Here is a 15,157-nt window from a genome sequence, read left to right as displayed (position 1 = left end):
AGGGGAGATTCAAACAAGAGGACATGAGAACCCTCTCTCGCTGCTCCCCATCTATAATTCCTTTGGCCCTTCAACTTTTCGATCATATTTTGACCCAGACCTGCTAATACAGCCATATATCCTTCCTTGGAACGTGTCTCCGCCGCCAACTGACTCCAGTTGGCTTCAGGATCTGTTTTCGAGCTTCTCAAATTGGACCTTCTGAGGATCCCAGGTACTCATATTTAATTGACTCTGCCTCCCGTTGTTTCTCCCGTCGAGCTCTGAGGGCGACACTCTCAGGAATGAGAAGCTACCTGGCGTCCCTATCACAATCCCTTCCACGCCTCCGGGGCACATTTTTCTCCGTTTGCAATGGACCTGTCCGTTATTTCATCCTCCGTCGGATCCATGCGTGTAATCGCCGTTTCTTTGACTTTATCACGTCCTGCAAGGATCGCAAGATCTTCCATCTGCAGACCCCAGAGCATGGACTTCGTATCGCGTCCCCGGCCCCGGTAGTCAATCTCGGCTGCCTCAGCGACCCAGGGCATATTCAAAACCCAGACTCCAGCGCCATCACCGCGTGTTCCAAAGGCCATGGATTGGCCTCGGCCGTCGATCTCGGCTGCCCCAGCGACCCAGGGCATATTGAAAACCCGGACTCCAGCACCATCACCGCGGGTTCCAATGGACATGGACAGCTTCAAAGTGATTGCACAACCACCGACTGCGACTCCAGCCCTGAACTCCAGGCCGGGTCTTCACATGCTGCGATTGTGACTCCTGTCTCCCCTTCCCCCACCACCACTCTGCAATCCCCTCTTCCTCAGATCCAATCGTCAGCTCCTGGGCCCTCAGAGGCTCCATCTTCCTCTCACTCCAACACTTCCCTCTCCACTGACACTACCAGCCTCCCTCCCCCCTCTGATCCCATTTCTCATCCGTGCCGGGTCTTCACCATTCCCTCCGACCTTCAACTCTCTGAGGCAGAGCGCTCTGTCCTCAGTAAGGGCCTCAGCTTTGTCCCCCTTCGCCCACACCTCAGCGAGTTCCGTGTACGCCATGACGCTGAACTCTTCTTCCGCCGGCTCCGTCTCTGAGCTTACTTCTTTGGCAAGGACTCTCCTACCCCCACCGATGACCCCTTCTCCCGTCTTCAACCCTCCTCCTCTTCATGGACATCCTGCTCTGGTCTTCTGCCTGCTCTGGATCTCTTTATTGCTAATTGCCGACGAGACATCAACCTTCTTGACTTCACCACACCCTGTTCCAATTCCAACCTCACTCCTTCCGAACGCTCTGCTCTCCGCTCCCTCCGCACCAATCCCAACCTCACTATAAAACCCGCTGATAAGGGGGGAGCTGTTGTTGTCTGGCATATTGAGCTCTACCTGGCCGAGGCACAGCGACAACTCTCTGATACCTTCTCTTATTTACCCCTTGATCATGACCCCACTAAGGCGCACTAGGCCACTGTCTCCTATACCATCACCAACCTTATCTGCTCTGGGGATCTCCCATCCACTGCCACCAACTTCATAGTTCCCACACCCCACACTTCCCATTTCTACCTCCTACCCAAGATCCACAAACCTGCCAGTCCAGGTAGACCTATTGTCTCAGCTTGCTCCTGCCCCACCGAACTAATTTCTACATACCTTGACACTGTCTTATCCCCCTGTGTCCAATCCCTTCCCACCTATGTTCGTGACACTTCTCATGCTTTGAATTTTTTCAATGATTTTAAGTTCCCTGGCCCCCACTGCCTTATTTTCACCATGGACGTCCAGTCCCTATATACCTCCTTTCCCCCACCTGGACAGTCTCAAAGCTGTTTGCTTCTTTTTGGATTCCAGACCTAACCAATTCCCCTCTACCACCACTCTCCTCCGTCTAGCGGAATTAGTTCTAACTCTCAATAACTTCTCCTTTGGCTTCTCCCACTTCCTCCAAACCAAGGGTGTAGCCATGGGCACCCATATGGGTCCCAGTTATGCCTGCCTTTTTGTTGGCTTTGTGGAACAGTCCATGTTCCAAGTCTATACAGGTATCCGTCCCCCTCTTTTCCTTCGCTACATCGACGACTGCATTGGCGCTGCCTCCTGCATGCATGCTGAGCTCGTTGACTTCATTAACTTTGCCTCCAACTTTCACCCTGCCCTCAAATTTACCTGGTCCATTTCTGACATCTCCCTCCCTTTCTTAATCTTTCTGTCTCCATCTCTGGAGCTGGCTTATCTACTGATATCTACTATAAGCCTACAGACTCTCACAGCTACCTGGACTATTCCTCTTCCCACCCTGTCTCATGCAAAAAGGCCATCCCCTTCTCGAAATTCCTCCATCTCCGCCGCATCTGCTCTCAGGATGAGGCTTTTCATTCCAGGACGAAGGAGATGTCTTCCTTTTTAAACAAAGGACTTCCTTTCGTCCACCATCAACTCTGCTCTCAAACACATCTCTCCCATTTCCCACACATCTGCCCTCACCCCATCCGCCTGCCACCCCACTGGGGATAGGGTTCCCCTTGTCCTCACCTACCACCCCACCAGCCTCCAGCTCCAACGTATAATTCTCTGTAACTTCTGCCACCTCCAACGGGATCCCACTACCAAACACATTTTTCCCACCCCCATCTTTCTGCTTTCCGCAGGGATCGCTCCCTACGTGACTCCCTTGTCCACTCGTCACCCCCCCCCCCCATCCCTTCCCACTGATCTCCCTCCTGGCTCTTATCCTTGTAAGCAGAACAAGTGCTACACCTGCCCTTACACTTCCTCCCTCACCACCATTCAGGGCCCCAGACAGTCCTTCCAGGTGAGGCGACACTTCACCTGTGAGTCGGCTGGTGTGGTATACTGCGTCCGGTGCTCCCGGTGTGGCCTTTTATATATTGGTGAGACCCGACGCAGACTGGGAGACCATTTCGCTGAACACCTACGCTCAGTCCGCCAGAGAAAGCAGGATCTCCCAGTGGCCACACATTTTAATTTCACGTCCCATTCCCATTCTGATATGTCTATCCATGGCCTCCTCTACTGTCAAAATGAATCCAAACTCAGGTTGGAGGAACAACACCTTATATACTGGCTGGGTAGCTTCCAACCTGATGGCATGAACATTGACTTCTCTAACTTCCGTTAATGCCCCTCCCTGACATATTTAGTTGTTTGTTTTTTTTTCTCTCTCTCTCTGCCCATCTCCATCCTGTTCTCCATCTCCCTCTGGTGCTCCCCCACTCCCCCTTTTTTTCTCCCTAGGCGTCCCATCCCATGATCCTTTCCCTTTTTCCAGCTCTGTATCACTTTCGCCAATCACCTTTTCAGCTCTTAGCTTCATCCCACCCCCTCCGGTCTTCTCCTATTATTTCGCATTTCCCCCTCCCCCCACTACTTTCAAATCCCTTACTATCTTTCCTTTCAGTTAGTCCTGACGAAGGGTCTCGGCCCAAAACGTCGACAGCGCTTCTCCTTATAGATGCTGCCTGGCCTGCTGTGTTCCACCAGCATTTTGTGTGTGTTGTGTGACATGAGTTGAGAGTTAGGGGGCAAAAGTTTAGGGGTAACACGAGGGGGATCTTCTTTACTCAGAGAGTGGTAGCTGTGTGGAACGAGCTTCCAGTAGAAGTGGTAGAGGCAGGTTCGATATTGTCATTAAAAAAAAAATTGGATAGATATATGGACAGGAAAGGAATGGAGGGTTATGGGCTGAGTGCAGGTTGGTGGGACTAGGTGAGAGTAAGTGTTCGGCACGGACTAGAAGGGCCGAGATGGCCTGTTTCCATGCTGTAATTGTTACGTGGTTATATGCCAGCAGAGATTGGGATAGGGCCTAGATGCCTAGTGGCTCTGCACTGCCCACCTTTTACCTCTGAGTAAATACGTTTGTCCTCTCATCCCTTCTTGTGTCTCTCTGCCCAGAATTACACACTCAGTGGCCACTTCATTAGGCACACCTGCTCGTTAACGCAAATATCTAATCAGCCAATCACGTGGCAGCAGCTCAGTGCATAAAAGCACGCAGATGCAGAAAAGCATGCAAACACTGCTGTCTGCAAGGAGTCTCCCCATGACCGTGGGTTTCCTCCACATTACAAAGGCATAAGTTAACTCTCCATATGGGTGTAATTGGGCAGTGTGGGCTTGTTGGGCAGAAAGGGCTCTTACCTCACTGTATCTTTAAATAAATATTTCTCAATATAAATGTAAACCATTCTAATAATGGCAGTCATCCTCTTTTTATTAAAGAGTTTATTCTATTGTGAGATGACAGCAAGGCCAGTGTTTACTGCTACCCCCTGATTAAAATATTATGAATAATATCTGTCCTTACAGTCAGGCCAGTGTGGATCAAAACACTGGAAAATACAAATGCAAGTGATATTTGCTCCAAGAACATTGACAGCCGGGGACACCGCAGTAACTCTGCTGTTGAATGTCACATGCAACTGCTTATGGTTCGCTCTTCAAGTATGAGTTCAAGTTTGTTGTCATCAACCGTCGTCATGTATACTGTCAAACGAAACAGTGTTCCGCATTGCACAACACAGCACATAACTCACACGCAACATGGTAAAGAAACATTGCCACAAATAAATTAACAAATAATGAAATATATTCCAGGAGACTGACATTTAGCATATGGTGCATTTATGTCCCAGGTCAAAGAGTGAATAGTAAGACTCCAGTGACACTTCAGACGTGATGAAACCTGGGTGGTGGTGAGGAGTTCAGTAGGCTCACGGCCTGGGGGAAGAAGCTGTATCCAATCCTAACCGTCCTTGTCCTAATGGTATGGTAACTCCTGCCTGATGGTAGAGGATTAAAGAGATTGTGGGAAGGGTGGGAGTGACCTGTGAAAATGCTAAAGGCCCTGAGTATGCAGAGTTCCTGACAAATATTTATTTATTTTTTTGAGATACAGTGTGAAATAGGCCCTTCCAGCCCTTTGAGCTGCACTGCCCACTGACCCCTGATTTAACCCTAGCCTAATCACAGGACAATCTACAACGACCAGTTAACCCACAAACCCATACAAACTGGCATGTCTATGGACTGCGGAAGGAAACTGGAGCACCCAGAGGAAACTCACGCAGTCACGGGAATGGTAGGAATTGAATCCAAGTCTCTGGTGCTGTAAAGCGTTGCGCTAGCCACCATGCTACTGTGCCACCCCGAAGGGTGGAAGAGAGACTCTGATGATCAGTCCTCACAATCCCTTGCTCCTATCCTTAATAATGAAATTGTCAGTCTTACTTGCAGGCAGATATTTACTGATCATAACACATCTTTCTAAGGGCAAAGAAATAGCAGGTCAACAGATCTCTTTTGCAATAACAGGTCTATTATTAAGCTTTCTGCAAAGCAGAACATTTTATTCTATTAAAATGCATATTTGCTTGCAGGCGAATTCCAATGCATTCCATTTCTGCCTTTCCTGACAGATTATTGTTTGAAAATTACAGGCTCAGTAGATGCATTAAGACATAGGAGCAGAATTAAGCCATTCAGCACATTGAGTCTACTCCACCGTTCAACCATGGCTGATTTATTATCCCTCTCAACCCCAATTCCCTGTCTTCTCCCCATAACTTCTGATGCCCTTACTAATCAAGAACTTAGCAACCTTCACTTTAAATATACCCAAGAACTTGGTCTCCACAGCCACCTATGGTGATGAATTCCACAGATTCATTTCCCTCTGGCTAAAGAAATTCCTTCACATCTCTGTTCTAAAGGGGAATCCTTATATTCTGAATCTACTCTGATCATAGGCTCCCCCAATATAGGAAACATCCTCTCCACTTCCACTCTACCTAGGCTTTTCAATATTCACTGGGTTTCAAAGAATCGCCTCCTTGTTCTTTTAAACACCAGTGAGTACAAGCCCAGAGCCATCAAACAGCCCTCATACATTAACCCTTTCACTCCTGGGATCATATTCATGAACCTCTTCTGGACTCTTCTCAATACCAGCACATCTTTTCTCAGAGAAGAGACCCAAATCTACTTACAGTACTCCAAGTGTGGTCTGACCAGTGCTTTAGCATTACACCCTTGCTTTTATATTCTCATGCTCTTGAAATTAATGCTAAATCTCAGCCACTATAGAGTGTACTTCAAGTAATTAAAACTTATCTGTAATGTTTAGAAACTCATAGACAGTACACCTAAAGTTGACATAAGAGCCCTTCTGTGTTCACTAATGACATTCAGGAATAATAACCTTCCCACCTTATTCCCCCTAGACCACCCACTGCAGTATTCACTCTTAACCACTCAGTGGCCACTTTATTAGAAACACCCGTACACCTGCTCATTAAGGCAAATATCTAATCAGCCAATCATGTGGCAGCAATTAAATGTATTAAACCACGCAGACATGGTAAAGAGGTTCAGTTGTTGCTCAGACCGAACATCAGAATGGGGAAGAAATGTGATCTAAGTGACTTTGACAGTGGAATGATTGTTGGTACCAGATGGGGTGGTTTGAGTATTTCAGAAACTGTTGGGATTTTCATGCACAGCTGGCTCTAGAGTTTACACAGAATGGTTCAAGAAACAAAAGAATAAATCCAGTGAGTGACTGTTCTGTTGGGCAAAAAGGCCTTGTTAATGAGAGAGGTTAGAGGAGAACGGTCAGACTGGTTCAAGCTGACAGGAAGGCCACAGTAACTCAAATAACCATGCGTTAGAACAGTGGTGTGCAGGAAAGCAACTCTGAATCATAACACTTTGTACCTTGAAATGGATGGGCTACAGCAGCAGAAGACCACGATTGGCACTTTATTAGGTCCACTTAATAAAATGGCCTCTGAGTGTATTTGTGTCTGTTTTTGGTCAATGTTTAAGTTATTGAAATGATAACCAGATTATTTGTTCTGCTGCTGACTGGAATGAATACAATTTAACACTGACAAATAGAAACAAAAATGGTCTTCAAACCAAATGCTTCCTCATATGGACAGATAGCAATTGACAAATATACTCTGTGGCCACTGAGTGTATGTTCATGGGTTTGGGCTGCTGTAGCCCATCCATTTCAAGGTTTGATGTGTTATGATTCAGAGATGCTTTTGGGCACACCACTGTTGTAATGTGTCGTTATTTAAGTTGCTGTTGCCTTCCTGTCAGCTTGAACCAGTCTGACCATTCTCCTCTGACCTCTCTCATCCACAAGGCCATTTCATCCACAGAACTGCCACTCACTGGATGTTTTTTTTTTGTTTTTAGCACCATTCTTTATAAATTCTGGAGACTGTTGTCTGTGAAAAGCCCAGAAGTTCGTCAGCTTCTGAGATACTCAAACCACCCCATCTAGCACCAACAATCATTCCACAGTCAGAGTCACTTAGATCACATTTCTTCCCCATTCTCTGGTTTGGTCCAAGCAACAACTGAACCTCTTGACCAGGTCTGCATGCTTTTACACATTGAGTTGCTGCCACATGATTGGCTGATTAGAGAGTTGCATTAACAAACAGGTGTACAGGTGTACCAAACAGAGTAGCCACTGAGTGTATGCCCTCAATCTATGGGCAGCTTGTGAACATAAAAATTTAAAGAAAAAGAATGCCCCGAGAAGCTGGTGTCAAGTGTTTTAGACATCAATATGTTATTCAGAGTATGTTTCAACTTCTCTGTGACTCTGTCCCGGACCCAAAACATTGGTGCAACACAATGGCTATATTTCATTAGGACCTTGAGGTGATTTGGCTTGTCACCAAAGACTCTTAGCAAATTTCCACAGATGTACCATGGAGAACTTTCTGACTGGTTGCTTCACCGTCTGCTATAGCAGCGTCAATTCACAGGATCATGGTAGTGTAGTAGTTTTCAGTACCACCGACACAGGTTCAATTCCTGCTGCTGCCTGTAAGGAGGTTGTATGTTTTCCCTGTGACTGAGTGGGTTTCCTCCAGCTGTTCTGATTTCCTCCCACACTCCAAAGACCGACCAATTGATAGGATAATTGATCTTGTAAATTATCCTGTGATTAGGCTAGGGTTAAATCAGGGGTTGCAGGGTGGGGTGACTCGAAGGTACTGGAAGTACCTATACCACACTTTACCCCTAGAAAAGGGTTGTAGGGTCAGCCAGCTCCATCACAGACACCCCTTTCCCCACCATCGAGGACAATCTCAAAATGTAGCACCCCAAGAAGGTGGCCTCCTTCATTAACCACCTTCAAGATCTGGGACATGCTCTCTTCTCGTTACCACCATCAACCAGGAGGAACAGGAGTCTAAAGATGGTGTTAGGAACAGATACATACTGTACTTCCCCTCTGCTGTCAGATTTCTGATTGGTATTGAACCCAAAATCACTACTTCACTATTCAACTTTTGCACTATATTTATTTATAATGTTTTTAAAAGTATTGCACTGTGGCACGTGGCCAAGTGGATAAGACATCGGTCTAGTGATCTGAAGGTCGCTAGTTCGAGCCTCAGCTGAGGCAGTGTGTTGTGTCCTTGAGCAAGGCACTTAACAACACGCTGCTCTGCGACGGTGCCAAGTTATACCAGTCCTAATGCTCTTCCCTTGCATAACATCAGTGGAGAGGGGAGACTTGCAGCTTGGGCAACTGCCGATCTTCCACACAACCCTGCCCAGGCCTCAGTCAACATCGAAAATCAATGGACAGCCGGAGGAGAAAAACACTGTAGTGCAGTACTGTTTGTATTGCACTGTACTGCTGCCACAAAACAATATCCTTCATGACATATGTCAGTGATAATAAAGCCAATTCTGATTCTATCATTTCAGTAAAACCCATGGATCACCATTGTGACTTACCTGTTGGGCAGGATTAAAGCAATCATACAAGCGCCAGGGTTAGCAAAGGAACTCAAGGCAGCAGACAGGTGGTAGGCAGTGTTTCCATAGGGCAAACACGAGTAACTCTGCACTGGTGGGAGGAAGCCATTGGTCAGTGAATTCACCCAGACCACCAGAAGGTAAAGGAAGAGGAACTGATGCTTGGAATACCCCACCAGCACTCCGCTTGTCAGATTTTGTGCATCAGCTGCCCGCGCAGAATTGGCGGCCTGTTTCTGAAGGTTGTTCATACCAGGGTTTTGGACGTCTGCTGCTCTCTTGGAGATGTATTTGCTCGATTCTGATTCAGTGGTGGAGACACAAACTACTTGATTGGGGACCCCTTCTTCGCTGGGATTCTTGTGAGGTAAGCAGGTGACTCGAGTGAGCAGAGCAAAAGCCACCAGGCAGAAGACCATCATGACTGTGAGGAAAACCAGGAAGGTCTCAGTGGAGAAGTTGGCAGGCACGTAGCGGGCTTCAGTCTGGTAGAGACCTGCCTCATCAGTGATGTTCTCCGTGGTCACATTGGCTGGCTTCGAGACATTCACACACATGATCATCCCTGCGCCTTGGCCGATGGCCACTAGACCCGGGAGAAAGCCGCTCAGCCCTTCTCCGATGAAGTAGGTGGTGATGTACGAGGTCTGGAGCCTCATCATGAACGGGAGGAATGTCACGGAAGAGGTGCAGTCCACCAACGATAAGAAAAATGTCAGGATCAGAAATGCTGTGCTGTGCAATCTGCCCGCCAGGAGTGTGGTTTCCTTCCAAAAGAACACCATCAACAAGCTAGCCATTATCCCAATGCTGATGATGATGTAGATGGCGATAATCTCCTTCATCTTCCCTGGTGCAAACTTGTGCATGAGAGTGACTGACAGAGGCCCCACATTGGCCAGCTGGATGATGACAGTGAGGTACGAGGGGAGGTCCCAGCCCTCGGGAAGTACATTCACAATGAGCGGCAGCTCCACCCAGAGTCCATTGATGGCGATCCACGAGCCCATGCCGAATATACAGGCCAGGAGGTGCACGCCGAGCGCCATGGTGCAGCCCCAGACTGGTCAGTAAAGGAGACGGTGAGCGCTTGCATTCAAAGGTGGGCCACCAAAAGTCGCACACGTTTCCTGAAAGCATGAAAGGAAAACAGTTAGCGTATTGGGCCTGTTTGGCGCTGCATGAATCGGTGGTAAGTTTGAGAGTTTTAAGATGAACAGCTATATCGAGGTGTGGCCACTGTCACAGTTAGGCAGCTACTTGGAGCCACAGGTGAGAGCTGAGTGTCCAGTGAGGACCAAAGCTGGGCAAGCTGCCCCAGAAGGGACATTAGCCCCTTTACCAGAGGGGCTACTCCTCGCTGGACACCCCATACACCCTACATTACTACACTTAACAAATAAATGATTACTGCTGTAATGTATGGATCTATTTCATTTAGCGCAATCACCCCCCACCCACTTAGCACTACATATCGATCTGTTGTCTGTGCATGCACATTGTTCTCTCTCTCTCACTGCAATGTGAATATACACCAGTTACAACCATCTCCCACGTGCATGCTTTTATTTCATTGATATGTGTTTGTGCACAGACACCACAAATGGGGGACGAGTATGAACCTAAATGTCCGAAATATCAGGAACTGCACCAAAAGTTACGGAACAAATCGAGAGTTAAGCAGCATGAGGAGGCTGTCGCAGACACAGACAAACACGTGAATAGAGTGCATAGCAACAGTGAAAGACGTGCTGGATTTGAAGTGAAAATACCGTGGCAATGGTTTCAGTTGGGAAGGGTGACAAATAATATGGTGCTAATGAAGGCTGGGAGTCATATATTGAGAAGGTTGAGCTGTATTGTAATGCAAACAACATGGAGGAACAAAAGAAAGCCTTTACACTTCTTAGCTGAATGGACCTAAGAACGTACAGTCTCTTATGCAACCTAGCAAAGCCAGCAAGCAAGACGTTCAATTAGATTGTTACAATTTCACAAAGTTACTTGAGCGCTGGTAATAGCTGAGAGATTCAGATTTTACAAAAGGAACTAGTCAAAAGATGAAAGCCTTTCCGAATACTTTGCAGAACTGCGCAAACTTTCCCAGTACTGTGACTTTAGAGATGGACTTTCCGATCCATTAAGGGACAAGTTTGTATGTGGCATGCATAGTCAAAGCAGTCAGAAGGTGCTACTGTCAGAAAGAGATCTAACCTTAGAACGGGCATTGACCATTGCAATGTCATTAGAGACTGCAGCAAAGGATGCAGCAGAACTACAGAAAAGGAGGTCAGAATGTGGAATGCACAAATGTTCCTGAATGGTGCAAAAAGCCAAAGATGTTAATGATGTGGCAAATCCTTCCATGATGCAAATGACTGTTGGTTCAAAGAAAAGGTCTGCAGAAAGAGTCACAGACAAGGTCACATAGGCTACGTCCACACTAGACCGGATAATTTTGAAAATGCCGGTTTCACGTAAAAACGATAGGCGTCCACACTATGTGTTTTTGAAAATATCTCTGTCCACACTGAAACAGAGATTTCAGTGAATCTCCTCTTCCTGCGCATGCGCAGGACACATCTACCGAAAACAAGTGACGTGTTTGGTGTCGAATCTCACTGTAAAAGTGGACATTTGTGTAGTTACATACTAGAAAAACTTAAAATGATGGGCAGCTGTTGGCCTTTGCGCAGGAAAACTTAAAACTAAAAAAAACAAATACTGGTTCACGGACAGATTGACCCAGCGGACAACAACCATTGAAAAACTGACAATCTCTGTTGCATTAATAAAGCACCTTGTTAAATGTATAAAACATGTCTGCATCAGTATTATCTTGTATTTCCATACAATGTTACATTAGGCTGTTACACATCTATTGTCAGAGAAGTACTTGCATAAATAGGTAAACCATCTTCATACGAGCAAGGACAGAAAACAGGGCAAAGTGAGTATACTTATTTATTCAGTAAGTTATGGGTCAAAGTATTTGGTGAATACATTTCTAACTCTTCTGGCTTCAGTCTCGTTGTCGTCTGTTCTGAAATTGTTAGGTTGCGTTCAAGAAAACAATGAAATGGCGCACTGCCGTCTGACAGCGTTTTCAAAAGTCTCCGGTTACCCCGTCCACACTGATCTGCCCGAGCAGAGTTTTCAGAAATATACACCCTGGAAAGTGTTTCTGAAAAGCTCCAGTTTGGGGGGATGAAAACGCCATTTTAGTGTGGACGGAGGGTAAAATCGAAGAGAAAAAGCTTCGGTTATGGATTTATCCGGCGTAGTGTGGATGTAGCCATAGAGAGAGTATGCAAGGCAGACAAAAAGCACAACTGAATGAAACATCTCAAACACAAAACTAAGCAAATACATAAAGTTACTGAATGGAAAACAGATTCAGACAATGTAGAGTTTGACAAAGGTCAACTGTCATACCTATAGTATAACTGACACAGATTACATAATAATTAGGATCACAATAGATGTGTCCAATGTAAATCTGAAAATGGAGCTGGACACTGACTCCACTTTGTCCATGATTCCAGAGGCTGACTACAACAGATTGTTTTCTAAGATACCATTAGAGAAGACCTCAGAGATGCTAAAGACCTACACAGGTGAAAAAGTGTCTCCCAAAGCCAAATTAAAGGTGAATATGATGTATGGAGGCCACACACAGCAGTTAGAGCTTTATGTATTAAAAAGTGGAACACCAACACATTTCAGACATGAATGGTTGAGAAAAATCCAACTAGACCGGCACTCAATCAAATCTCTCAGTGTGGTGTTAACAGGCAACTGCAGCCCAAGTGGTAGCACTAGCCAGAGACTGGCACAGCGGGTTAACACTAGAGAGAAGATATTTGAGAAGGGAATAGATAAACACATTGAAGGCTTGGCCAAAAGCTGTTTGGGATGCCAAAAAAGTTCAAAATGCACCCCCATGAGCAGAGTTACACCCGTGGGAGTAGCCATCATGGCAAAGGGTACATGTTGACTTTACTGGGCCATTCATGGCCTCCATGTTTCCGAATGCCATGGATGTTCATTCAAAGTGGTCGGAGGTTATATCAATGAAGTCAACCACCTCAGCAAAGACTGTCTCCGCTCTGAGGACTATCTTCACCAGAAACGGCTTTACCCAGACAAATTGTGATTGATGATGGACCACAATACATGTCTAAAGAGTTCTGACTGTTCATGAAGGAAAATGGTATCAGACATTTCAAGTCGGCTCCTCACCACCCAGCAATGAAGGATTAGCTGAAAGATTTATCCAAACCTTCAGGAAGTCCATTAAATTGATGGACAAGGAGGAGATTTCTCTACAGCGCAAGGTGGACAGCTTCCTTTTCGTGTTTCACAACTCTGTTCATGCAACGACAAATCAAACACAGCAATGCCGTTCATGAACAGGAATCTGAGATCTTGCATAATGTCCTGAAATCCCACCTGCGGAGGGAGGTGCAGAATAAACAGTCCAGCCAGCTGCCAAGAGAAGACAAGACGACACCTGGTAGGACAGCTGCAGGACCTGGATCACTGATGTACTCAGTGGACATTGGAGACGTCCCGTGGAGCCGATACTGGATGCTCAACCGAAGGACACACTTGAGTTGACTGCATCCAACAGACGGCGGACACATTACAGTCACCGGACTGATTGTGTCACTGACACGGGAAGCCAAAAATGTTGTCCTAGACAAGACACCTGCCAAACCCGATGCCACTCCGCAGGCCAGAGGTGTTATCCTGAAAGGGGAAGAGCGCCACCCAGAAGATTGAATCAGTGAAGTTACTTATTGTCTGATATTGTGAAAGCATGTTTAAAAGGGAATATGGGTTTAATAAAGGGAAATTGAATGTTTTGGACATATACAGTTTTATGTTGCATTAATCTAAAGAAGGAGGAATAATGTATGGATCTATTTCTTTTACAGCAATGCCCCCCCAGCACTAAGTATTTCTTTGTTGTCTGCACATACACTGTTGTCTACGTACGCACATTCTCTCTCTCTCTCTCTCTCTCTCTCTCTCTCTCTCTCCCTCCCTCCCTCTCCCTCTCCCTCTCCCTCTCTCTCTGTCTCTCATTACGGTGTGGATCCCCTCATTACAACAGGCTCTGAGACAGCTTCTTCCACCAGGCCAACAGACTGATTAACTCACACTGATTTGAGTGTACCCTATATTACATTGACTGTTCTATTTTTTATAAATTACTAAGATTGCACATTACACATTTAGATGGAGACGTAACATAAAGCTTTTTACTCCTCACGTATGTGAAGGATGTAAGAAATAAAGTCAATTCAATTCAATACACCAGCACCCACGTTTGTGCTTCTATTTAATTGTATGTAGTTGTGCACAGACACAACAATTGCTTTATTATTATTATTGTCATAAGTACTGGTGAAAAGCCTGTCATGCAGACAGTTCATACAGATCAAATCATTACGCAGTGCATTGAGGTAGAACACAGCAAAGATAATAAGAATCAAATCTGGTTTATTTTCACTGACATATGTCATGAAATTTGATGATTTTGTGACAGCTGTACAGTGCAACACAAAGTAAATTACTATGTTACAATTAAAATAAATAGTGCAAAAGTGTTTGTAGGTTCATTGACGGCTCAGAAATCTGATGGCAGGGGGAAGAGACTGTTCCTAAAATATAGAGTGTGAGTCCTCAGGCTCCTGTACCTTCTCCCTGATGGCAATAATGAGAAGAATCAGAATCGGGTTTGCAAGGAGTAATAGAAGAGCAAATTATTCTTTAAATGGTGAAAGATTGCAGCATGCTGTTGTGCAGAGGGACTTGGGAGTGCTTGTGCATGAATCGCAAAAAGTTGGCTTACAGGTACAACAGGTTAAGAAGGCAAATGGAATGTTGGCCTTCATTGCCAGAGGGAGTGAATTCAAGAGCAGAGAGGTCATGCTGCAACTATACAGGGTACTGATGAGACCGCACCTGGAGTACTGTGCTGTTCTGGTCTCCTGAATATACTGGCTTTGGAGGCAGTGCAGAGGAGGTTCACTAGATTGATTCCAGAGATGAAGGGGTTAACCTATGAGGAGAAATTGAGTCACCTGGGACTATACTCTCTGGAATTCGGAAGAATGTGAGGGGATCTTATAGAAACAGACAAAATTTTGAAAGGGATAGATAAGATAGAAGTAGGAAAGTTGTTTCCGTTGGTAGGTGAGACTAGAACTAGGGGACATTGCCTCAAGATTCAGGGGAGAAGATTTAGGATGGAGATGAGGAGAAACTGTTTCTCCCAGAGAGTACTGAATCTGTGGAATTCTCTGCCCAGGGAAGCAGTTGAGGCTTCTTCACTAAATATATTTAAG

General features: G+C 45.8%; 1 protein-coding gene across 9 annotated transcripts in view; it reads right to left on the bottom strand.

Moving 5' to 3' along the window:
* The window catches only part of slc52a3 (solute carrier family 52 member 3), a 53,104-nt gene that overhangs the window by 23,864 nt on the left and 14,083 nt on the right, over positions 1-15,157 (bottom strand). For 8 of the 9 annotated variants that reach the window (XM_059980934.1, XM_059980932.1, XM_059980927.1 and 5 more), the window contains one exon: positions 8,781-9,931. The exons of the other annotated variant lie outside the window; for it this stretch is intronic. In XM_059980934.1, coding sequence (XP_059836917.1) covers positions 8,781-9,850 — 1,070 coding nt within the window. In that variant the 5' untranslated portion in view covers positions 9,851-9,931. The remainder of the gene's footprint in view (positions 1-8,780; positions 9,932-15,157) is intronic. 9 annotated transcript variants of the gene reach the window in all.

The sequence above is a fragment of the Hypanus sabinus genome, chromosome 9 (assembly GCF_030144855.1).
Source record: "Hypanus sabinus isolate sHypSab1 chromosome 9, sHypSab1.hap1, whole genome shotgun sequence".
NCBI lineage: Eukaryota > Metazoa > Chordata > Chondrichthyes > Myliobatiformes > Dasyatidae > Hypanus > Hypanus sabinus.
This window is presented reverse-complemented; position numbering and strand designations above follow the sequence as displayed.